This window comes from Quercus suber, unplaced genomic scaffold, assembly GCF_002906115.3.
Source record: "Quercus suber isolate HL8 unplaced genomic scaffold, Cork oak 2.0 scaffold_533, whole genome shotgun sequence".
Classification (NCBI taxonomy): domain Eukaryota; kingdom Viridiplantae; phylum Streptophyta; class Magnoliopsida; order Fagales; family Fagaceae; genus Quercus; species Quercus suber.
The window spans coordinates 182,040-206,784 of NW_027069981.1; the positions used below are offsets into that span (position 1 = coordinate 182,040).

General features: G+C 33.9%; 3 protein-coding genes across 6 annotated transcripts; 2 read left to right on the forward strand and 1 right to left on the reverse strand.

Moving 5' to 3' along the window:
- The first annotated feature begins 1,152 nt into the window (after positions 1 to 1,152).
- LOC112018393 (receptor-like protein 7) lies at positions 1,153 to 7,823 on the forward strand. Its single transcript, XM_065763933.1, has 7 exons — positions 1,153 to 1,999; positions 4,386 to 4,616; positions 4,711 to 4,854; positions 4,935 to 5,078; positions 5,162 to 5,305; positions 5,389 to 7,398; positions 7,524 to 7,823. Exons 1-6 carry the CDS (start codon positions 1,222 to 1,224, stop codon positions 7,350 to 7,352), a joined length of 3,405 nt encoding a protein of 1,134 aa, XP_065620005.1. The 5' UTR covers positions 1,153 to 1,221; the 3' UTR covers positions 7,353 to 7,398; positions 7,524 to 7,823.
- Positions 7,824 to 12,156: 4,333 nt separating this feature from the next.
- On the reverse strand, positions 12,157 to 23,971 carry LOC112035440 (uncharacterized). Of its 4 annotated transcripts, XM_065763923.1 has the most exons (4): positions 22,476 to 23,971; positions 22,219 to 22,372; positions 13,287 to 13,621; positions 12,157 to 12,892 (listed from the first exon to the last, which is right to left on the reverse strand). In XM_065763923.1, the coding sequence occupies exons 1-3, from the start codon at positions 22,566 to 22,568 to the stop codon at positions 13,344 to 13,346; spliced, it is 525 nt and encodes a 174-aa protein (XP_065619995.1). In that variant the 5' UTR covers positions 22,569 to 23,971; the 3' UTR covers positions 12,157 to 12,892; positions 13,287 to 13,343. The 4 variants fall into 4 exon arrangements, 1 of the variants encoding a protein (XP_065619995.1); XR_010625127.1 differs by lacking the exons at positions 12,157 to 12,892; positions 13,287 to 13,621 and adding an exon at positions 20,912 to 21,464 and having other exon boundaries at positions 22,219 to 23,971; XR_010625128.1 differs by lacking the exons at positions 12,157 to 12,892; positions 13,287 to 13,621 and having other exon boundaries at positions 21,547 to 22,372; positions 22,471 to 23,971.
- A 111-nt stretch (positions 23,972 to 24,082) lies between these two features.
- Positions 24,083 to 24,739, forward strand: LOC136063479 (E3 ubiquitin-protein ligase ATL23-like). The gene has a single exon (XM_065763924.1). The coding sequence runs from the start codon at positions 24,311 to 24,313 to the stop codon at positions 24,713 to 24,715; it is 405 nt and encodes a 134-aa protein (XP_065619996.1). The 5' UTR covers positions 24,083 to 24,310; the 3' UTR covers positions 24,716 to 24,739.
- Positions 24,740 to 24,745: the final 6 nt, after the last annotated feature.

Genomic DNA, 24,745 nt, shown 5'->3' on the forward strand with positions numbered 1-24,745 from the left:
AAACTGAATAGTAAAATAAGTTGACTTTTTAATTTGGAGCCAAACTCATACTTGACTTCCTTTTTTTTTGGGAAGAAAGTTGCACAAAAGGTTTTTGACGCTCTTGAGTCTTGCCTAAATCAAGTAGTCCCAATTCACTCATGAAATTCACCTTGATATTAATATATATATATATATATATATATAAATCATTTGAGACTTATTATTTTTTGTAATAGCTTAAAAAACTTCCTGATGCAATGAATTATAGAAGGCATGTTTTTCAGTTTCATTAAAATTATATGTTTTCATAACTACAAAACTGCTAAATACCCACTACTGATTTTAATGAATTAGAAAAACAAGCCTCCTTTAATTCATTACAGGGGATGCATATCTTATGATTTTATTGCTATCAACTTGAATTTCGTGAGTGAATGGGGACTACTTAATTCAAACAACTAAGAATCACCAGTTATCATTTATTAATTTCCAAAATATTTTGTGCAACTTTTGAAAAATTACTAATTATCTTAAAAGTTTAAACTATTAAAAAATTATGAATTTAATCACTTAATCATAATTTTAATACTCCCACTCACGTATGTGTGCCCAAACTCTCCTTTAATAATTGAGGCTAAACACATGAAATTTTAAAATTTTACATGGGAGATAAAGTTAGACAGTAATTGAACTTAAAATTTTTTACTTTAATACCATAATAAACTATTGATTATCTCAAAATTTTAAGTTGTTAATTTCTTCCCAAAAAATATTTTGGTCTAGATGCAAGTTACAGGGTTAGACCAAGTCTTTGAAAACACAAGGGCCCATTTTCTTTATGTTGGGCCCCTGACTCTTTGATTCGTTTGTTAAAGGTGACTTAAAATGCAAGATACTTTGGTAAATGCATGGCCCATTTTCACGCTTTCCTCTTCCTTTTCCTAAAGCAAGTTGCACTATTCAGAAAAAAGTAATAAAAACAAAATAAAATAAAGCAAGTTATAGTGTGAAGTCTTTGACCCTTTGTAATCACAAGGCCCCTTTTAACAATTTTGGGACCCCATTTTGGTATATATTGTCACGAGTCTCATCGTGACTCGTAACAAATAGATATACATACAGTCGTTGTTTGTCTCCAAACATTAGAAAGTGAACTTAATAAGCGTGCAAACTTGTCCCCTTTTTTTCCTATAAAATAGATACCAGCATCCCAGCCCTCCACATATCACATATCTGCTTATGAACTCATCAGGAATAATGAGGTGGTTCATATGGCTCTCTCAACTCTTTTGCCTCTTGCTGCTCTTCTATTCTCAACTTACTTCATCATCATCTTCTTTCAACTCTTCTTCACCACTACTGTGCTCCCAAGACCAGAGCTCTGCGTTGCTCCAATTTAAGCAATTGTTTTCTCTTTCGGAAGATGCTTCTTTCCGTTGTGATTTCTATGGTCAGGATTCTTATCCAAAGATGGAGTCTTGGAAGGAGGGCACTGATTGTTGCTCATGGGATGGGGTTACCTGTGACAGTGTGAGGGGGGACGTGATTGGCCTTGACCTCAGTTGTAGCTGGCTTCACGGCTCCATCCCTTCCAACGCTAGTACACTCTTTCTTCTCCCTCACCTGCAACATCTCAACCTCGCTGTCAACGACTTTAATTATTCGCAAATTTCATCTGGGTTTGGTCGTTTTGCTAAGTTGAGATATCTTAACCTTTCTCTGTCCAAGTTTGATGGCGAAGTCCCACTTGAATTATCCCACCTCTCCCAACTGTCCTCGCTAGATCTCTCTCGCAATTTCGTCAGTTTCGAAACATCTGTTGTGAAGAGGCTTGTTCAAAATCTGACCAAGCTAAGGGAACTTCATCTTGATTATGTTAACATGTCTTCTGTTTCACTTAGCTCTTTCATGAATTTCTCTTCTCTGGTATCCCTTACACTGGAAGGCTCTGATTTGTGTGGAAGTCTGCCAGATGACATTTTCGGATTACAAAACTTACGCGAACTCAATTTACGATGTAAGTACGAATTCACACCTTTTTATTTATTGATTTGCGTGTAACACGTACTAGAGTTGTTAAAAATCTAAAATTCTTTGGTTGGTTTGAGAAAAACATTTTTTTAATTAAAAAAATCCAGAATAAACTTTCATTGAAAAACATTAAGGAGTTACATTAGCAAATACATGATGATATTTTGATATAAATTTAAACAATTCATGTGGGTTTGAGTTTTAAAGATTTTTCTTAAACAATAGTTAAAATAAAATTTTACACCTTATTTCATTTCAAATCATATATCGTATATATATATTATATTAAAATAAAAGTTGAGAGAAAGTTCAATCAATAATCCAAATTTGATTATAATTGCATTCCAATTTTCTACAATTGTCTTCTAATTTGATGCTATATGTCTCTAGATTTTAAATGAATTTCAATTTTGTGCCAAGTCATTATATATCTTATTTCATGTCTAGTCTCTTTACAAGTACATCCATGAATCTTAACTTAAAAAATATATAAGGAAAATTACAATTTATTACACTTCTATCTAATAATTTGAATATGTAATACTTCTTTCTAAGATATTAAAAACTATTTTAATACCCAATTGAAAATTGAAACTATTTGCAATCTACTTAAAACTAATTAAGATTTTCATATAAAAAATTATTATTAGTTTAAATATAAATTTCAATGAAAAAATGTGCCATGCTCTAAAAAATTATTTGTTCATATCTTATTTGAAAAAATGTATACATGAAATAAATTTATTGTATCACAATAGCAAAAATGAAGTTAAGAAGTGACAAAAATATATTCTATTTTTTTATAAAATAAAATAATAAATAATAAATAATCTGCATACTCTACTAAATAATCCTTCAAGGATTTTTTTTTTTTTTTAAAGAGTTGACAAAAATATAAAAATGACTATTAGTAGTATTTAACTTAGGTAGGAATATTAATTTGTACCTAATTATTGATAGTTTCTAAATTCATTCATGCCTACGCATGGTGTTATAGGCTAGTTAACAATTAAAATTCAAATAATTTTCTTTAGGATAAATTACGTATTTAGTCCCTAACCTTTATGCTGAATGTCAACTAGGTCTCTATCCTTTTAAATGTGTCAATTTAGTCCCTAACATTTTGGTATTGTGTCAATTTGGTCCCTGCCGTTAAGTTATGAATGGAAATGCTAACCTGATGAACAGCTAAAATAAAAATGACATGTGTACTGCTACGTGGAAAAAAAAAAGAATAATAATTTAAGAAAGGAAAACCATTTTATGTTAAAATTAGGATCTCCTCTTAAACAATCAAAGTTTCATGTTGCTAACCTTCTGCAGAGACAAAAAATTAACAAGTTCCTGATTGGTTGCCGAGAAACCATAAGGAAATAGAAAAGCAATTGAAAAACTTAAAATCAATCCAAAATGAAAATTTTCTATTAATTCTATTGCAAATTGTAACGAATGAAATACAAGAAATAACAAAAAAACAATTCTTCTGTTTATGGTTTTGACACGAAATCCTTTATAGCCAAGGTTTTGTGCCCATTTTGTCTTTTTTCATTAGTAACGAGTAAAGAAAGTAGTGAAAGATCCTCCCACCTTAAAAAAATCTGTTGTTGTATTACCATTGAGCTTTGGAAACAAGCAAGCGTCAGTCTTAACTAGAGACCATGGCTTGTATTATCCTAGAAGAACTTGAGGCTCCCAGACGACACCGTTTTATCTTATACACCATATTCCCTGACTTCTCACTAAATTCTGATCATACCCCTAACCTTTCACTATCCTCCTCTCGGCTCTCTCCACCTCCATCTCCTATAGTATCGGAAAATTTTTATTTTGAAATGATTGTAGGTATTTCAGTTGCTTTTCAACTTCCTTTTCCTACAATTTCTCCACAACTAAACAGGTTTTGTTAATTTTTGGTTGATACGGCATTCTGAAATTTGTTTGTTCATAATGAGATCCTAATTTTTAACATAAACTGGTTTTCCTTTTATTTTTATTTTACTATTATTCTTTAATTTTTATTCTACACGGCAGTACACTGTACACGTATGTGTCATAATTTTTTTTATTTTTATTTTTTATTTTTTAATTTTGCTTGTTAGCCATGTCAACATTTTCCATCCATCACTTAATGGCGGGGACAAAATTGACACAATTTCAAAAGGTTAAGGACTAAACTGACACATTTGAAAAGTCAAAGACTAAATTGACATTTAGCATAAAGGTTAGGTACCAAATATGTAATTTATCATTTTCTTTAAATACCTAATTCCAAATAAATCATTTGTTTTGAAGCACTAAATAAATCATTCAGGATTGTATAATTGCTATAATTGTTAAATACCTCACACAACTCATTTATTTGGATCTATTAGCTAGCGGTTTGATTGGTGAGATACCATCATCATTTTCAAACCTCAAGGCACTCTCTTCCTTAAGTCTAGGAGATAACTATCTCAACGGTACGATCCCATTGTCACTTTCAAACCTCAAGGAACTCTCTTACTTGGATCTACACGGGAACTATCTCAACGGTACGATCCCATCGTCACTTTCAAACCTCAAGGAACTCTCTTACTTGGATCTACACTGGAACCATCTCAGTGGTAAGATCCCATCGTCACTTTCGAACCTCAGTTTCAATTAGGAATACACAATTCTTGAAAAATATTTTGAATCTCGCAAATTGCAATTTTTTAGGACCAATACCTGCGTCGTTGGGGAACCTCACCAAAGTTACTCAAATTTTCCTAGAATCTAACTACTTCACCGGCCATATTCCTTCATCACTTTCACATCTAAAGGATCTCAATGTTATTGACCTTAGTTACAACAAATTTGAAGGTACTCTTGACTTTTTTACAAACCTATAAAACCTTGCCAAAGTTTACTTATTTTATTACCAACTAATTTTAATTTCACAGGATCAATACTAGTGTTTCTTGGGAACCTCACAAAAGTTACTGATATTATGCTCCAAGATAACAACTTTACCGGCCAAATTCCATCATCACTTTCAAATCTGAAGTATCTCAACTTTATTGACCTTAGTTACAACAAATTTGAAGGTAGAACTCTTGACTTTTTTACAAACCTATAAAAACTTGCCAAAGTTTACTTATTTTATAACTAACTAATTTTAATTTCACAGGATCAATACCAGTATCATTTGGGAACCTCACAAAAGTTACTGATATTATGCTCCAAGATAACAACTTTACCGGCCAAATTCCATCATCACTTTCAAATCTGAAGTATCTCAACTTTATTGACCTTAGTTACAACAAATTTGAAGGTAGAACTCTTGACTTTTTTACAAACCTATAAAAACTTGCCAAAGTTTACTTATTTTATAACCAACTAATTTTAATTTCACAGGATCAATACCAGTATCATTTGGGAACCTCACAAGAGTTACTGATATTATGCTTCAATATAACAACTTTACCGACCAAATTCCATCATCACTGTCAAACCTAAAGGATCTCACTTTTATTGACTTCAGTCACAACAACTTTGGAGGTTTTGGTGGTAAAATTCCTTTTTTGACCAACCTCACAAAACTCACTACAGTTGACTTGTCTTACAACCAACTCACTAGTGAAATGTGTGAATTCCAACCTAACAATTCACTACAAAGTCTTATATTGAAAAATAATAGGCTTTATGGCTCTATTCCAAATTCAATCTCTAATCTCGTGAATCTTTCAGAGCTTCATCTTTCATCAAATAACTTGAGTGGCATTGTGGAATTTGATAAGTCCACAAATTTCAAAGAACTGGTCACTCTTGATCTTTCAAATAATAGTCTGTTCTTAGGCATCAAAAGCAACTCTAACCATACCTTCCCCTATCTTCGGAAGTTAAGCATGTCTTCTTGCAACATAATTGAATTCCCAAAATTTTTAAAATCGTCAAAAAATTTAGAATACTTGAACCTATCTAATAATAGAATCCCAAACCAAATCCCAGAATGGATGTTTGAAGTTGTGGAGAATCTACAGGTTCTTGATCTTCATGCCAATCTATTGCAAGGAAATCTTCCTATTCCATCTTCTACTATGATCGCCTTTTTTATGTCGAACAATAGACTGACTGGGGAGATTCCATCTATGATTTGCAATGCAAGTAACCTTGAAATCTTGGATATCTCTAACAACAATTTGAGTGGCAAGATTCCACAATGTTTGGGAAAATTTGGTTATAGTCTTTCAGTGATGGATTTGCGAATGAACAATTTCCATGGCACTATTCCTGATACATTTGATAATTGTAATCATCTAGGAACTATTGCCTTTAATGGAAATCATTTAGAAGGGAAATTACCAAAATCATTTGTCAATTGTACAAATTTGGAAGTTCTTGACCTCGGAAATAATAAGATTAATGATTCATTCCCCTATTGGTTGGAAGCCCTTTCGGGGCTACGGTTACTTGTCTTGAGTCATAATAGATTTCATGGTCCCATAAGAAATCATAAAAATAAGGGGGCATTTTTCTCTAAACTACAAATTCTCGATCTCTCTCACAATGAGTTTACTGGTCTTTTACCAACAATTTGTTTTGAAAATTTGGAAGCCATGATGACTATTAATGAAGATGCACAAGAACCACAATATTTGGCACAACATTATGGTAATAATGGTCACCTATATTATCGTAAAGGCAAATCAGATGTGCCTAGCGGTTCTTATCAAGATTCAATAGAGGTAACTGTGAAAGGGGTGAAGATAGAATTACCGAGAATCCTAACCATCTTCACAACAATTGATTTATCAAGCAACCAATTCCAAGGAGAGATCCCAAATGCACTTGGAAGGCTTAAATTTCTCAGATTGCTCAACCTTTCCCATAACAACGTAACCGGCCATATCCCATCAATGTTGGGAAATGTATTAGCACTAGAAGCATTGGATCTCTCTTCAAATAAACTCATTGGTGAAATTCCTAAGCAATTGACACTTCTAACATTTTTGGCCATGTTAAATCTTTCACAAAACCAACTTATTGGACCCATACCTCAAGGCAAACAATTCAATAAATTTGGTAACGAATCATATGATGGGAACTTGGGATTGTGTGGATTTCCATTGTCAATTAAATGTAGCACTAGTGAGCCACCAGCAACAATATTCCTAGAAGACAATGATTCAATGTTTGCCGAAGGATTTCGTTGGAAGGCCGTGTTGATTGGCTATGGATGTGGATTTGTGTTTGGATTAGTTGTGGGATATGTTGTGTTTAAAACAAGAAAACCCCAATGGATTTTAAGGTTGATTGAAGGAGAACGAGAGGGAAGGGTGACAGGGCGTATCAACCAAAGACCCAAGCGAAGAAGTTAATGCCACGTGGATTAATACTGTGCTATGGATTAATGTGTGCCCTTAGGTGAGTGTGACAAACTTCTCTTTGCATTAATTTGTGCAATGGATTTATATTAAGTTATATTACAAGTAGCATTAACATTTGTAGTTTCCTATATATTCAATAATTTTTCTCTGTTTACTTGCAAGGTACTGTTGGAAGTGATGAGGACCCTATTATCTACTAGGTGCTTTGACTTACAACTGTTCATTAGAATGTTGGGTATTAAGGAGTTGATCATGCTTATATGAATTATGGTGTTGTTTTCCTATTCATCTAATAATAATGTTCAGATTTCACGTATGTATTTGAGGTTGAGGGTATTCTTTGTGTTTGTTTTAAAATTGTATCATGTCTTGGACTTAGTTTTGAGGCTAGTGTTGTGCTCAGTTGGCTTGTACTTATATATTTACATTTTAGGTTATTTCGTGTGTTCATTTGTGTTTGTTTTGATACTATGTGGCACATTGGACTTAGTTTTGAGGGTGGTCTTGTGCTTAGTTAGATTACTAATATATTGTTATGAAAAAATAAATCTAAAATGAAGGATCCGTTTGGATATAGCTGAAAACTGAAAACTGAAAACACTATAACAAAATAATTTTTAAATATGTGAATAGTACTATGGGACCTATTTTTAATGAAAAAGTTACTGAAAAGTGAAATTTGTGGGTCCCGTGAACAATGCATGAGACCCACTAGTGTGCTGAAAAGTGGCTAAAAAGTTAAATATTATGGCTACTGTTCACTCTTTTTTACTGTTCATTTGCCTTGGTACACTGTTCATGTCTCATGAACAGTGCACCAGGCGCAAGTCTCTTTAAAAAAAAAAAAAAAAAGGCACAAACGTGAACGCACAAAATGTGAAAACACTGAATCCAAACCACACTAGAGTATTTCTAATTGTAAATTATAAAACACAAGAATTTTGATTTTGAAAAGGGAAATTTTCATTATGTGGGTTTATTTTCCGTAAGTAATTTTGAAAATGGGAAGAGGGATTGATGGTGCCAATAATAAATCCAAGATTAACCTAAAATAGGAATTCTTAATTTTTTAGTAACTTGGACACTTATTTTTTGGACTTTTTTTTTGTGTGATCATGTGTTAATCGCTGAAGGAGTGATCTTGCTAGAATCTACTTTTTTAGAAATCAAGCTTGGCACTGGACAACGACATAAAGAAGACCAATGGTATTAGTGAATCTTCAACCTAGAAGAAAAACTAATCCAAAATCTAAGAAGCGAAGCATGCGTGTTAAGTGGGATTTTGGTTTAGGTTAAGGGGTGTCGATAGAGTATTTTATCTGCTCTCGATTTTATTGTAAAATTTTGAATAGGACATAGAAAATTACATGTTTGCCCCCAAGGCCAATGGAATGACAGGTATTAAATTAATTTGTCTCTATTGAATGTACGATCCACCAATTTCATGAATTAGGTCAAACAGGCTCAAAGATCTACCAACACACCTTATCACACCCAAATACACCTTCCAAAGCGCTTTGACCAAATTTAAACATGTTTGACAGAGAATTTACCAAAAATCCAATTGTCTGATCGTGACAAGTTCAAGCTCATGTATAAGGTAATTGAATTCCCTTTAAATTTGTTGCTCGTGGGTCAAGGTCAGGCTTAAATCAAGCAAGATATCATGAAAATAATGAAAAATTGGAAACAACAAAAAAGAAGTCATTTTAATGAAAAAGTGTCCTAGAGCTTATTTGCAACCAAATTGCGGTTAACACTTTGTTTGGTCGCAATTGAGAGAAGAGAAAGGAAAAGAAATAAGTGAAAAGAAAAGAAGAGAGGAGAAAAGGAAAAGAAAAAACTTCCCCTGTATATTTTCATGATATACAAGAGAAAAGAAAGAAGAAGTAATCCTTTGTTTGACTTGCAAATGGAAAAGAAAATAAAAGAAAATTTTATTATTTTTACTTTTATGCCCACATAAATTAGGGAGAGAGATATAAAGATAAGGACAAATGTGGAAATTCAAGCTGTAAGAAGTCAAAAATGTAGGCTCCTCTTTTTTATTTGATGGACCGTTTGGTACATGTGTTTAAACACATGTTTTCAGTTTTTAAATAACATTACACGTACTTTCATATACTTTTTCACCTACACGTATTTCCAAAAAATACAAACAGTGTTACTAGAACAACATTACCAAATAGCCCCGAGTTTCCTTGCTTCCTTTTTCACCCAAATTGGCCGAATTGCAAAATGTGGGCCCGGAGGATTTGTTTTCTATACATTTCTTTTTTTCTCTATAATCCAAATACAAGAAATCCCTTCCCTTCCCTTACTTTCCTTCCACTTTCCCCCTTTCCAAACATAGTGTAAATGATGTCTTTTTTTTCTTTTCTTTTTTTCTTTTTTTGAGAAAACCCATCCAGCTAGGATAAAATTTATTCAACTGGAAAATCACTAGTTACAGAAAGCAAAACATTTGGTGGAACATCTTCCATCCAAATACGCAAAGGAAAAGACATTCTAGCCTCCCTAGCTAAAGCATGGGCCACATTATTGCCCTGTCGCCTTACATGAGAGATAGAATAGGTTTGAAACAAACACGCAATAGACATAAAGTCTTTTACAAGGTTCCCAATGAATGCATTTGAACTATCCTCATCTTCTAAGCTTCTCACCACCCCCATGACAGACATTCTTGAAGCCCAGTTCTTAGACGAAGATGGCTGCTCTCCTAGCAGCCAGCATCTCGAGCACTTCCACTGACGATGTCATCGCTATTTTTTCTGACAACGAAGCCATCACCTTACCTCGTTCATTCCGAATCACCACCCCAACCCTTGCCTCGTGGGAGTCACCAAACATCGCACCATCAAAGTTTGCCTTCACTGCATTGGGGGGAGGAGGCTGCCATTTGGTCGGGCTAGCAAGTTCTTGGCCAACTACTCTCGTCTTTCTTTGCTGAAACTCGTCCAAAAGTATCAGGGCTGTTTTGTAAATTTTTTGAACCAGGGTGCTAACCTCCTTGAACTGAAGCTTATTTCTCTGTTGCCAAATCGCCCAAACCACCATTGCAAATCTTTCAAGGTCACCGGTCTCTTCATGTATGATACTAACCTAGTCACACATATTTTCCACGTTAGGGTGTTTTGGCCGAATTGCTGCAAATGGGGCAACCCAGACCACTTGAATACATTCACATCCCCATAGCATGAACCTCATTCTCCATTCCGTTCAAGCACTGGTCACATGTTGAATTATCAACAACCTTTCTTTTACATAGCCCCACCTTCGTTGGTAGTGCACTTGAGCATGCACGCCAAAGAAAAACTTTCACCTTATTTGGCACTTTGAGACGCCAAATGTTCTTCCAGAATATTTTAATCACCACATCCGAGGACCCCGACGGAACCTCCTTCGCCTCTGATTCACACAGCAGCTGGTATTCAGATTTTACGAAGTATGACCCGGTTTTGCATTTTGGCCAAGCCACACAATCAGCTTGGTTAGTGACACAAATAGGTATTCCTTTGATCCTTTGAGCTTTGAAAGGTAGGAACATGGGTCTAGCCAATACCCCATGGGTCCAGCAGCTTGCTTACTATCCACTCCACAGTAGTGCTATTTAAGGGCGAAAGGATCTTAGCATGTTCCTCCCCAGGCAGCCATCTCTCCCCATAAATTTTTATTTGTTTGACATACCCAATCCTCCACAACATACCCATTTGGACAAGGTTTTTTTCTTTTACAATGCTTTGCCAAGTGTAAGACCCCGAAGATGGTTTGGCATCCAAAACTGAGCCATTTGGGAAGTATGTCATTAGAGAGATCTCATGACAAGTTTCAATTTGGCATGTTCGAAGTACAAAAATTACAGACGAACAAAGAGAATTCATGAAAATAATAAAAGTGTGATTTTGGACCAAAAATTGTATTTGATACCACATTCTTGTTTTCATAACCTGCCAAAACTTGGCTTTACATTGTTGTTCTTATAAGTTGACCAAAGTGTGATTTTGAGCCAAAACTTGGTGTTACATTCTTGTTCTTATATTTTCCAAATATGAAATGAAAAGCCACAAACTTGATATCTTTTTGAAAATTGGCAATACAAGCTTTCCAACGACACTTCATCTGTGTCGAATCGATATTCACAAGGCTAAGAATGAAGTTTGTAAAAATTGGAAGAATTAGGCAAAATGCATGAATTGTGGCCCAAAACAGCTTGAATTAACAACTTTGCAAACAAATTTGCCCAGCTCATGCATACGTGATTCAAAAAGTTGGTACTTTAAGACACTATGCCATGCTCTTTCAAAAACCCATAGAATTTTCATTGAAAAACACTTTTCCTACCACAGATTTTTCCTTCGAAAAATGGCTTTTCTAAGGCTGCGTTTGGTTCAACGGAAATGCTTTTCTGAGCGTAAAATCATTTCAAGGGAAATTGTTTTCCCGTAAAGGAAAATGTATTCAGGCTATTTGGCTACCTCGGAATTCGTTTTATAGAAAAATCAATTTCGGTGTTTGGTTCATTCAAACATTTTATGAAAAATACTTTCCGTTTTACGGAAAATCAATTCCCATGTTTGGTTCATTCAAACATTTTACAGAAAATGAAATTCGTTTTACTGAAAATCAATTCCCATGTTTGGTTTGTGGATCATTTTATGGAAAATATGAAATGCCTTACAAATTCAGCACCTGCATTGCCTAGACAAACCTATAACAGTACAAAAATAATCATCCATTTCAACATAAAAAATAATCATCCGAATATACCCATAATATTTATATCAAAACAGCCACATCAATCTTTCACCATTGCCATTACACCTCCATGGTGTACAAAAATTATACCTACACGTGGTATTTGAACAGTACAAATACATAATTTGGGCAATTGTATTGTCCCAATAATACAAAAGACTACATATATAATACAATGGTAGGTAAATACTAGTACTACAACAAATGTTAATCCCTAAAGCTACCGTCACAGTCAACATGAAACAGACAAGTCAGAGGTGTGTGAACAAAAATCTATCCATCCACAGCTTTCTCAGCTTAGAATTCTTGGCTAGAAATCCCCGTGCTGCCTTCTTATTTTCACAAAGATGATCAAAGGCAATTGCGAGCATGTCTTCGCTATACCCATCCGCCACCATAGCCATGACCTCAAAGTAAAGAGCTGTGTAATCAACAGGCCCTCAGTTGATTTCTTTCAAAGCCACAACAATTTCCTTCAGCTGATCAAACAGATCAGTCAGCAGACTATCATCAGAGGGAAGTGCACGCCCTCTTTTGCGAGACTTGGAAATTCCAGACCTAGTGGTGGATGACACTACATTCTTCCCTTTGTCCACCACACCTTCCTCCCCATTGTCCGCCACAAACTTAGTACTGTCCCCATTATTTGGCTCATTCTCAATATCCACATACGACTTAGAAAAGCTACCTGTGGCTGTATCCTTCCCCACTACAATAACCAATTCATCGTACATCTCAATCTTTTTGTTCAGATACTCTGCATGCTTACGATGCGCCTGCAAGGGAGAAAGGAACGTATAATAACAATTCAATAATCACTTCACTCATAAATTCAATATTCAATTCAATATAGATACCATTAGATGATTTAGGTCAATGATAAACAAAAAAAAAATTGTTAGGGAATAGGAGACATAACCCATGATTTTGAATATAAGTACAATAGAAAATACAATGTACAAATGCTAAGACCATATTTTACAATAGATCTAAACATAAAAGTTATATTTGAAAATTTGTAAAAGCAATGGAATCCTAAAAATAATGACACTATAAATTTCATATAAAGAGGGTACTTGAGCAGCCTTGTCTTGTTCTCAATTCATAGATTATAAAAGCCAAAAACATATATTATCATTTATATTAAGAAAATATGGTTAGAAGCCATACCATGACTTCTTCTTGATATGTCTTCGCATCGCATGTTATCATTTTTAAGTTATCGTCCTAGCTGAAACCACTCTTCTTCCTAATAGTTTGAATAGTGGTCCACATGGTCCTCAGAGTCCGCAGCCGATTCTCTACATAAGAGGGGTGGCACTCGACCCCAAATTGAGTAGATATCTCCTTCGCTACAAGAGCAAAGGAGCCGGCCTTGAAAGTGTTAGAAGGCTTGTTGCCCTTCGCAGCCTCCTCGGCAAGTAGCCTAAGCATAGTCGTGTGCATGGGGGGCAGCCACCTGAACTGCTTAGTGCCGCCCACCTTCTCTTTTCCCTTCGACATTACTACATATGAAAATTGTATAGTGAGAGTAGCATTTAAAAATGAGAGTAGCATTTAGTAATTATGCTCAAAATATGAACAACAAATCAAACACACATACAACCACGCTTATAGATGTGCACAACAAAACGAAACATGCTAACACTAGAAATAACAATGTAATGCTGGAAATAACAATGTAATGTTGAAAATATTTTTTCCTTACACCACCAGAAGTCTATAGTAAATACATTGTCCTTACAAAAAAAAAAAAATATACAGCACATATTACAATCATAGAAATCTAAATAAAGTACTACTCTCCACTCCTGGTATAATTAGACCACATAGCTTGGCATATCTAACCTCTCTTAGCATTCCACAGTCTACTGTCTTCAATGGAGTCCCGTCGTGACTGTGTTTCTTGTTGGGGGCCACTAGACTCTACTTGGTTCATTGCAGCTTCTATAATATGGTCATTTGGTTCAACCCCCATAATGTGATTATGAATCACACAACATGCTAACACTACTTTCACTTGGGTTTTAAAAAACCAAAATGGTTCTGCATCCAACACTCGAAAATGTTTCTTCAACACTCCAAACCCTCGCTCAATGGTAGTTCTCAATGAAGAGTGTTGAAGATTGAACAATTCCTGCTCATTCTCAGGAGGACGATCACTAAACTCTTTCAAGTGATATTGCACACTCCGATAAGGTGACAAAATTCCATTTTTATTACCATACCCAACATCACCAAGATAATATTTACCTACATATATTCAAAAATAAAACCAAATCTCTACTATGCTTAGGAAAACGCACAATATTTATTAAACTAATAAACAAAAAAGGTGAAGTAATCCTATAATACCTTCGGGAATTGAAAATCCCCCTGGCCTAGCAAATGTATCATTTAACCCACATGAATCATATGCACTGCTTTCCCATCTAGCTAATACATAAGTGAACTTTAAGTCAAAACTAATGGCAGCTAACACATTTTGTGTAGTTCCATCTTTGCGACTACGAAACCTTGTATTTCAAGTGGCACAAATGCACGAACATGTGTACTATCGATTGCTCCGACACAATCCTAACTTTCGACAAACATAATGGTTTAAAATTACACAAATCTTCACAATTTACAAAAATACACAAGTCGCAATATTTACCTTAAAATATGGGTAGAACCTTCTGCTATTCCTTATCTCTGGGGTGTATTTTCGCTAGACAGTCTTATTAGAGTTTTATATAATTTTAGGACCCCCCCTAAGGACAACCTTGAAGTATCTATGAATAGTCTCAATCGATCTATGGAACCGACTACCAATTACACGAAACCTCACATTATGACCAATAATGTGACAGAAAATTAGCACTTGCTCCGTAACAGACATGTGAATAGTCAGGCGTACGTGCTCCCCCTCAGTGAGGATGTGACATAAGTGGTAGAAAGCTATAGGCTTCATCCTAATTTGACTCACACAATGTCTCTCACTTCCATGCAAAATACTATTTATATAATGCTCTCTCTCAGCTGCATGATTAACATAAGGCGCCCTAGGCAGAAGGAGGACAGATGTAACTGAGGCAAGAATTGCAGCTTTGGTTTTTTTCTTCATCTAAAAAATCACAAACATTATGGTCTAAGAGGTATGTAAACAAGCATGCTATTGATTACACAGTATATAAAAACAGTCATAAACAGAAAACATCCAAACCACATTGATAATGAGTATTAAAATATTTATGCACATATATTTCTGTATAATTGTAACATCAACAACATATACAATATAATACCATCACAATCAATATTTACACCAACAAATCACATTGCATTCTATTTCTGTATAATTGTAACACCAAAAAAAGTTAAATTCTTAAATCAATAATTAAATAAAAAATGGATAATTAAAAGAAGTAAATAAATAAATAAATAGTTATATAAATAAATAAATAATTATATAAATAAATAAAATATATATATATATATATATAGATCGGTAAATAAAAAATGGATAATTAAAAGAAGTAAATAAATAAATAAATAGTTATATAAATAAATAAATAATTATATAATTATATAAATATATAATATATATATATATATAGATCGGATCTGAGAGGGTGGGTTGGAGGATGGGTTGTTTATGGGTTTGAGGGTGGATTTTGGCTAGATGGGTTTAAGGGGATGTGGATCGGCTTTTGTAGAGGGTGGGTCGAAGGTGTGTGGATCGGAGGTGAGGTGAGGTGAGGTCTTCGGACTTAAATAGAGGATGGATCGGAGGTGAGGTGAAGTTGTCGGACTAAGAAATGAACTCAACTGGAAAAGGAAACTCACCGTGGGTGGACCTTTGGTGCTTGTCGGATTGTGTGTGGAGCTCGAACTAGCGTGAGGGAGAGGATCGGCTGCGTTTGGCGTGAGGGAGAGGGTGGAGCTCGGTGTGAGTGAGCTTGGAGAGTACCAGTGATCTGTGAGGAGTGCGTGTGAGAGAAGCTCGGAGTTTGGGCAAGTATTAAAAATATAGCCAAGTGTTTGAAAAATTGTCTCTATGAGTTATGGAATTGGATTGCTTGACTTGTAGTTTGATAATTGCTATATGAGATTGTGAGTTTCAGCCATTTTGAGATTGTGAGTTTCATTTCTTGTTTTAATATGTTTTTTTAACACGTGGCTTTAATGTTAATCAAGTCTCGAATAATTTGGGCTAGTATTAAAAACATAGCAATTTTGTTTTGGGATCCCAAGTCTGTCAAGGACAGATTTGAGTGAGCTGAAATACGTTATTTTTAATAAATTATAGAAAACAATAATGCGGATCTTTCACTTAGCCTACTGCCCAAATAATAAACTTAAATAAAGACTCTTTGAGTAGTAGATTTTAACTTTTCATGCAAACTCTATAATTTAAATCTAATTTGGATGTTTCATTGACTGGCACTTCTTAAATGAACTTAATTCCTTTGTATATAGATATAGACGTCCATCATGGGGATGGCGTAGAAGAATTCATTTATTTCATTGACAGGTAGGATAAGCATCTTATTATTTGTTGAATTTGGAATAGGAAAGGTATACTAGAGCTATTGGAAACATTGAATTTAGTTAAATGATTAATTTACACATTATAGCTTATTGCTAACAATGCTAAATGATTAGTTTTCTTAAAATTTCTTTATGCAGTGGTATGTGATCAGTCTTTCACTGTGTCAATATGACTTGATTGGTGTAGGTGTTGCTTTGCTTGAAAAGTAATAAGTGCAAACTATTACATATATGATGTTAAATTCATATGTTAATAGGATATAGACCACAGCTTGCTTATGAGCAATTACTTAGAAAATTAGAGATATAGGTTTGCTTGGCTTTTTTCCAATTTATGAGCAATTTCTTTGTTTGATAGTTTGGCTTCATGTGTTGTATCATTATGATTATTTTGTCCAGTATGTTATTGGGTTTTTTGTGGACATTTTCGGAATTGTCTTACTAATAATTATGGCTCTTTTTTTGTTGTTTACATCTTATCAGGCATATAGGTTTGCAATCTAAACGGACTAGACTATAAATCTTTTGTTGTTGTTGGTAATTCCTCTATTTGCCTTTGTGCTGTTGAGAGTTTTAAGTTTCTAATTTGGTTCTTCATTTTTTGTTGATAATGCATCTTCATAGTTACGGTATTGATGTATTTTTCGTTATACTTGTGCAGAGATGGGATTGGTGGCAAAAAAAACAGTTTTTGTGGCGCTACTTGGTCTCAAATCATTTTTTGTAAAGTGTGGAAGACATCATTTATATATAAATGGTTGTAATTACTTTGTAAACAACTTGGTTCAATGGTTTTAAAAGTATTTGGCTTCATGTGTTGTATCATTATGATTATTTTGTCCAGTATGTTATTGGGTTTTTTGTGGACATTTTCGGAATTGTCTTACTAATAATTATGGCTCTTTTTTTGTTGTTTACATCTTATCAGGCATATAGGTTTGCAATCTAAACGGACTAGACTATAAATCTTTTGTTGTTGTTGGTAATTCCTCTATTTGCCTTTGTGCTGTTGAGAGTTTTAAGTTTCTAATTTGGTTCTTCATTTTTTGTTGATAATGCATCTTCATAGTTACGGTATTGATGTATTTTTCGTTATACTTGTGCAGAAATGGGATTGGTGGCAAAAAAAACAGTTTTTGTGGCGCTACTTGGTCTCAAATCATTTTTTGTAAAGTGTGGAAGACATCATTTATATATAAATGGTTGTAATTACTTTGTAAACAACTTGGTTCAATGGTTTTAAAAGTAAAATAGTTCTTTATTTCCTTTTTAGATTATATGGATGATTTTTTTATGTATTTGGTTGGAAATGAATGGATGATTTGTTTATGAATATGGTTGGAAATGAACAAGTTAATGTAATGGCAAGCAAATGTAAAGAACATTAATAATAATAAAAATTTTGGTAATGAAAATTTTCTTCATCTTACTATAAGCAGAAATTGGTGATGAATTATCTATTGAAATTGAAAAAATAAATAAAAATAAATACAATCGGTGACGAAATATTTTGTCACCTTATGTGGTCAAATAAATAAAAAATTACAAATAAAAAATTATTGGTGACGAATTTATTTCGTCACTGAAAATAAGGTTTAGTGACGAAAATATTTGTCACCTATCATTTTTTTATTGGTGACAAAAAATTTTCGTCACCAGAACATTTCGTGTCGAGGATTAGGTGACGAATGCAGTTTCATCACCATATGTCATTGGTGACGAAATAAGAACATATTGTGACGAAACATTTCATCACCATAACTCACTTTTGTTGTGTTGTGTGAGGAGTGTAATTCGTTTGAAGTGAAAATAAAACCTGAAAACATTTTACGCCTGTGAGCCCTTATTTAACAGTCAACACAGAAAACATTTTCAGTTTGACCCAATTTTCAGTAACTACCAAACACACGTTTATGGAAAAGCATTTTCGGAAGTGGTTTGAAGCCAAAACAAACGCACCCTAAACCAATGAAATTTTTCTTTGAAAATTGTATTTAAAAAACATGGGATTTTTCCTCTTGGAAATGGCTTTCAAAAAACCCGTGAGAATTTTCCTTGATAAAACACTTTTTCAAAGCCAATGTAATTTTTACACTTGAAATTTATTTTTATGATATCCATGGAGCTTATCATTTAGAAAACATTCTTCCAAATTCATGAAACCTTCCATCCATTGAAAATAAAGACTAAAGTGTACTTTTGACCCTTAAAGTTTGGAGTTGTTATCATTTTAGCCCTCTATGTTCCAAAATTTTTGTTTTGACTCTTCATGTTTGATTTTATTTTCATGTTGACCCTTCAATTCTCACCCACTTAATCCTAAAAATTTCAAGGATTTTGAATGATAATTGAACTCTGTTATGTAGAGGTACATGTGATTATGAAAAGTAGGCAAACATTGAGCTAATGGAACAAAAACAAACAATATAGAAGAACTTGTTTCCATAGCTGGTGAAATTATTATGTCCAGAATCTACTTTTTGTAAAACGTTTATGTATAAAAGCTCAATTTATTTGTCTTCGGTGCTTTTTTTTTTCTTGTCATTTTTTTTTTTTTTTTTTGGTGAGATTTGCCCTCCTCATATATTTCTATCAAGCTTTTCAAGGGCCATCCTCATATATTTCTATCAAGCTTTTGAAGGGAAGATTTTGTATGTTGACCTAGTCGTTGAGATATCTGATACACAAAAATATATGTGCATGTGCATGTGCATGAAAGATGAAATGTACTTGTCGTTTGATTTTTTCTTAAATATACTAGTCTCAAATATTTTCTTTTCTCCAACTAAATGTCCTGCAGCTATTGACAATATTTTTTCACCTTTGGAAATATCCCCTCATAAGAGACAAGCAATTGATAGAGCTAAACCATTGGTATCTCATTCCACCCTTGGGGTTATTCTTCTGCCTCGTCTTTCTCCACATCACCCTATTGCCTTAGTAAATCAAGTGGGTGTTTTTGGCACTTTTCTGGTTTTTATGGGCATCTAAAAACTTTGAAGAGAAGATCTGTTCTTTTGCAGTTGCTTGGATTCTTGAAGACATTAAACTTATTAATTTGTGATAGTTTTGAATTTCTTTTTCTCTTTCATTTACAATGTAATCATGCTGTTTTGGCTTTGGCTAGTGTTGCAAAAGAGAATAAGGAGATTATTGTTTGAATAGAAGAATGTCCATCTTTTCTCTTTTCCATTGTATCACATAATTTTGTATAAATAAAATCTACTATCATTTCCTCTAAAAAAAAAATTAATAATCTACAATACCAAAAAAATAAAAAAATAAAAAATAAAAAATTCTCAGGAAGTTAAAAGGTAAGGTAGGAAAAATATTCATTCCTAAATAACATTTATCACTAAAAATTGGTAATATCCAAATCCAAATGTTTTCTCTCTAAAATCCAAAACATAGAAAATGCATCAAAAAAATTTTAAATCAAAGAAAAAAAGATGGGAAAAAATCATAGCAAAATCCAACATTTCTCTTGATAATATTTAAAACTCAAAATGTATCTCAAAATTTTATAAATTCAAAAAAAAAAATCAAAAATCTAAATCCAACCAAAGTACAATTCAAAAAAAAAAAGTTTTCTTTTGTCATAATAATTGTTGTGGTCATATATGGCGGTCTGGTTTTAATATTCAAATATGGTTACACAATATATAAAGCCTATTCTTTGTATTTATAAATTAATCAATTAGTTGGTATGCTCATTGAAATACATATTCAAATATTGTGTGAAGCTCAAATACTAAATTATGCCTATTAATCAATTATGTAAATCTGAATAGCACATGTTAATTACCGCATAATAATATTCACCACATGAAATGCAATAATAATAAAGTAAATAACAAATGCATATGGTGATGTATTGGAAAACCAAAAAAATAAAAATAAAAAACACTCTGGATTCCCAAATCCCCAAAAGAAATTCACTAATAGAATTGAAGTTTACATATAAACCCTAATTCCTAGACCATACCCCGTAGAAAACTTATTGACAGAACCTAATGGTCACCTTCAAACCGCTTAGACTCTTCTACTCTAGATTTCTTCCACAAACCGCATCCGTGACTCCAAAGACCACCTTGAAGGTTTGATCTCCACAACAAACATATACAAGGATTGCTTTGTGGCCACGTTTATAAAACGCGGCCTTAGGTCAGAAAAACGTGGTCATAGGACGATTTAGCCTATAGCTATGTTTTTTTTTTTTTTGCTGCATTTTCAAGAGGGGTCTATAACACTCTGGATTCCCAAATCCCCAAAAGAAATTCACTAATAGAATTGAAGTTTACATATAAACCCTAATTCCTAGACCATACCCCGTAGAAAACTTATTGACAGAACCTAATGGTCACCTTCAAACCGCTTAGACTCTTCTACTCTAGATTTCTTCCACAAACCGCATCCGTGACTCCAAAGACCACCTTGAAGGTTTGATCTCCACAACAAACATATACAAGGATTGCTTTGTGGCCACGTTTATAAAACGCGGCCTTAGGTCAGAAAAACGTGGTCATAGGACGATTTAGCCTATAGCTATGTTTTTTTTTTTTTTGCTGCATTTTCAAGAGGGGTCTATGGCTGCACTTTTTCAAATGCAGCCTAAGAACAGGACCTATGGCCGCATTTAAAACGTGGCTATAGGTGAAAGCTATAGCCGCGTTTAAAACGTGGCTATAGGTGACAACTATAGCCGCATTTTTTAAATGTGGCTATAGGACATTTTTAGCCGCATTTAAAAACGCGGCTATAGCCCTTTTTTTTTTTTTTTTCCTAGGCCAGATGGCTTAAGAAGGACCTCCACACCTAAGTAAACCAAAGGAGAGTTTGACCAATTAGGATGGATGTCTTAATATATGTAATTTACACTTATTATGTTCAAACAATGTAAAACAAAATAACATAATATCCATTTATATATACAATTATAAGGTTAAAACTCAAAACATTGTAGTTACTTTATGTTTATCTACATTGTGAAAAAAAAAAAAAAAAAAATTTCATGCCTCCTATATCATTCATAGGAAACGTATGAGCAGGGATGACAACATTTCCCAATAAATGTCCTTCAAAGCATAGATTTCCTTCATTGGGTCCAAAACGTTGATTTTTAAAATAAATAAATATGGAAAAGGTTTGGCTCCAAATATGCTGTAACCACCAATAGGAAAATGACATTTGTCCTTGTCCAGTGCAATGTAAATGACTGCATTAACCCAACCAACCAAGTGAGTCACATGCATTGCAAATAACGGGACACATGTAATAATTGGTAGTGGTGCCCATGCAAATAGTTAAATATGTAAGGCATAATATTGATTGTAATAATTGCTGACAAGTCATAATCTATTGTCTTCCTCCAAAAAATACCATACCAATTCTTTTAACGTCGTCCTATATAATCCTTAATACAAACATCAAGTATCATGTTATCTCAAGGTACAGCCATCCCAGAATATGGCTCTGAATCAATTGATTCTAAAATTGGAGCTATTATTCTCAAATATTATCATGGAACAAATTCAAAAATATTGAGCTTGTGCCAATTCAAAAGAATTACCTGAGGGAAGGTGCATCATGGAAATAATTCTACCCCCAATCCATGGAACTACTTTTAGAATCCAATAACTATTGTTCAGTTCAATAGGAGTCCTTGAAAGTTCTACTCTTTTTTGTCCAAAAACCTCTTCTATTTCTGGAACGCTTAGCATTTTCTGCAATTAACAATGCCACAAAGGACTATATTATTCACAATTTGCCCATTTAGGACTTTGTGGGTATACAAAATAAAGGGTAAAAAAAATGAGTTAACTTTACTTCCCAGTAGTGGACAAGCACTATGTGTGAGAGCTCCCTGCAGTAGTAGTGAATTAGGTAAGCAACAGAAGAGAAACCCAAATTAAAAGCCATTTCAAATATAGAAACTATAAGAAACAGAAGTGGCAATTATTTAAGCAAGCCTTATGGCGTTTTGAATCAATAAGAATACCGGTGGCACAAGACTGGTTGATAACTAGAAGTGGAAATATTGCAAATTCATTCACATGCCTTTAAGCTGAAGACCATTGATATAAATCCATCTTGGGGGAAAAGTAGAGAAAACTTAAAAGATAGAAAATAAATAGTAACATGGCTAGAGGCTTGGCAATGCTAGAATATCTTCTCTGGATTCTGCAACAAATGAGTGGGAAGCCAAAAGGAAAAAACAGAAAACAAAGTGGAAAATTGTCGATTACAATTTTGCTTAATTTCCAGCTTTATTTTATTAGTGTTTTGATTTATAATGGTATAGCAGGCCCAAATCCAATTTTCATTCAAAATCCAAACTTCTTTACTTATTTTATTAGACACAACATCAAACACCTAATGTGCAAGTGCATGAAATGAATACACATGAAACATTATATTTGCATCATCATCAAATTTACTGAATTACCTAAGAAATCAGCATTGGAAGTCAAGGCAGCAAAAATAGTGTATCAACGATTAAGGCATCTTATGCAACCTCACACTCCACCTTGCGTAGAGATGAGACATAGATCAAGCATTAATGATTTTCAGAATTTAAACTTCAATCATGATAGATTCTATAAGGAAAACCAGATTCTCAAGTCCTTAGAAAAATCAGCTCTCTTGAGTTGAAAGTACCAAACACATGCCCACAGACAGCAATTTCCTAGGTCCCATTTCTTAAAAGTAATAAGACCTTCGATTCAAAAAATTCTAGCTAAAATTTTAATTTGCGTGGAATATGTGAAAAGTCATTTCCTTTCCCATCTTATGAAATATGTACAGTTTGGAAAATAAGAAGTTAATAAGTTCTCAAATGACGAGCAGCCATTTCTTTTTTCTTATCTATTTTCTTTTTTTGATTGGAAATAAGAGTAATATTATTAATGGATGGATAAACTTTAGCTTATTATACAAGTTGAAATGGCTGAAGTTTATCTATCCATTACTTCGAAAACCCCAACATACATGAATACTAATGCATGGATAAACTCAAGCTTATCCATAAATTTAGATGTTGAAACGGGTCAAGTTTATTTATTAAACCATTTTCTTTTTACCCAAACCACAACATTGGGGAAGTTAATAATTGGATTTAGACTAAAATTAAAAAAAAAAGAAAAGAAAAGAAATAATAATAATAAGAAGAAGAAGAAACATCTGGATTTTTTCCCTATATATGTACCCGTTACCCCTCCAAAGCAGATCCACGTCACAACCCAAAAAAGTCCCTTCCACACTTTCCCACCTCAGATTTCAGCCTCCCAAACACCCTCTTAACTAGGTGCAAAATCAACCCAAACCCATTTGCCCACCCAAACCCACCCACTTAAAATAACCCAAACCCATCCAATTATTAGTTGGGTTAAATGGATATTAACCTAATTAAACCCAATTAACACTAATGTTTATTGGTTTTAAATTCTTAACCAACACCCCCACCTAAAAATATAAATTTGCGTCAAATATATATATATATTTCCAATCACACAAAACCCTGTTAATCGTGCGCTGCTATGGTGTCCACAACTACACCTCTATACCCATCACATTCACTTCTCTATCAACCACCCTAAAAAACAATCGAACCGCCACCCAAAACCACAACCAAAACCAAAACCAAAACCAAAGCCAAAAAAAAAATGATGGTCTCAGTTTTCTTGGCTCTTTTCTTACCTTGTGTTGGAACCAGCACGGTTTTCATCGTATACATCTGTCTCTTATGGTACGCCACCAATTTCTCAGGCAACGGCAACGATTTAAGGTCACCGGAAAAGCCGGTCAAGAAAACTGGGCTATCGGAATCGGAGCTAGAGAAGCTGCCTAAGGTTGCTGCGAAAGATTTGGTGTTGGGTACAGAGTGCGCGGTTTGTCTTGACGAGATTGAGAGCGAGCAACAGGCTAGACTCATTCCTGGTTGCAACCATGGGTTCCATGTTCAATGCGCAGACACTTGGCTTTCTAAGCATTCGGTTTGCCCTGTTTGTAGGACCAAGCTTGACCCTCAGTTCTTCAATGAATCCATTGAACCTCAAAATCATTGTTAAGAAAACGGGAAAAGCCGACAAGAAGTTACG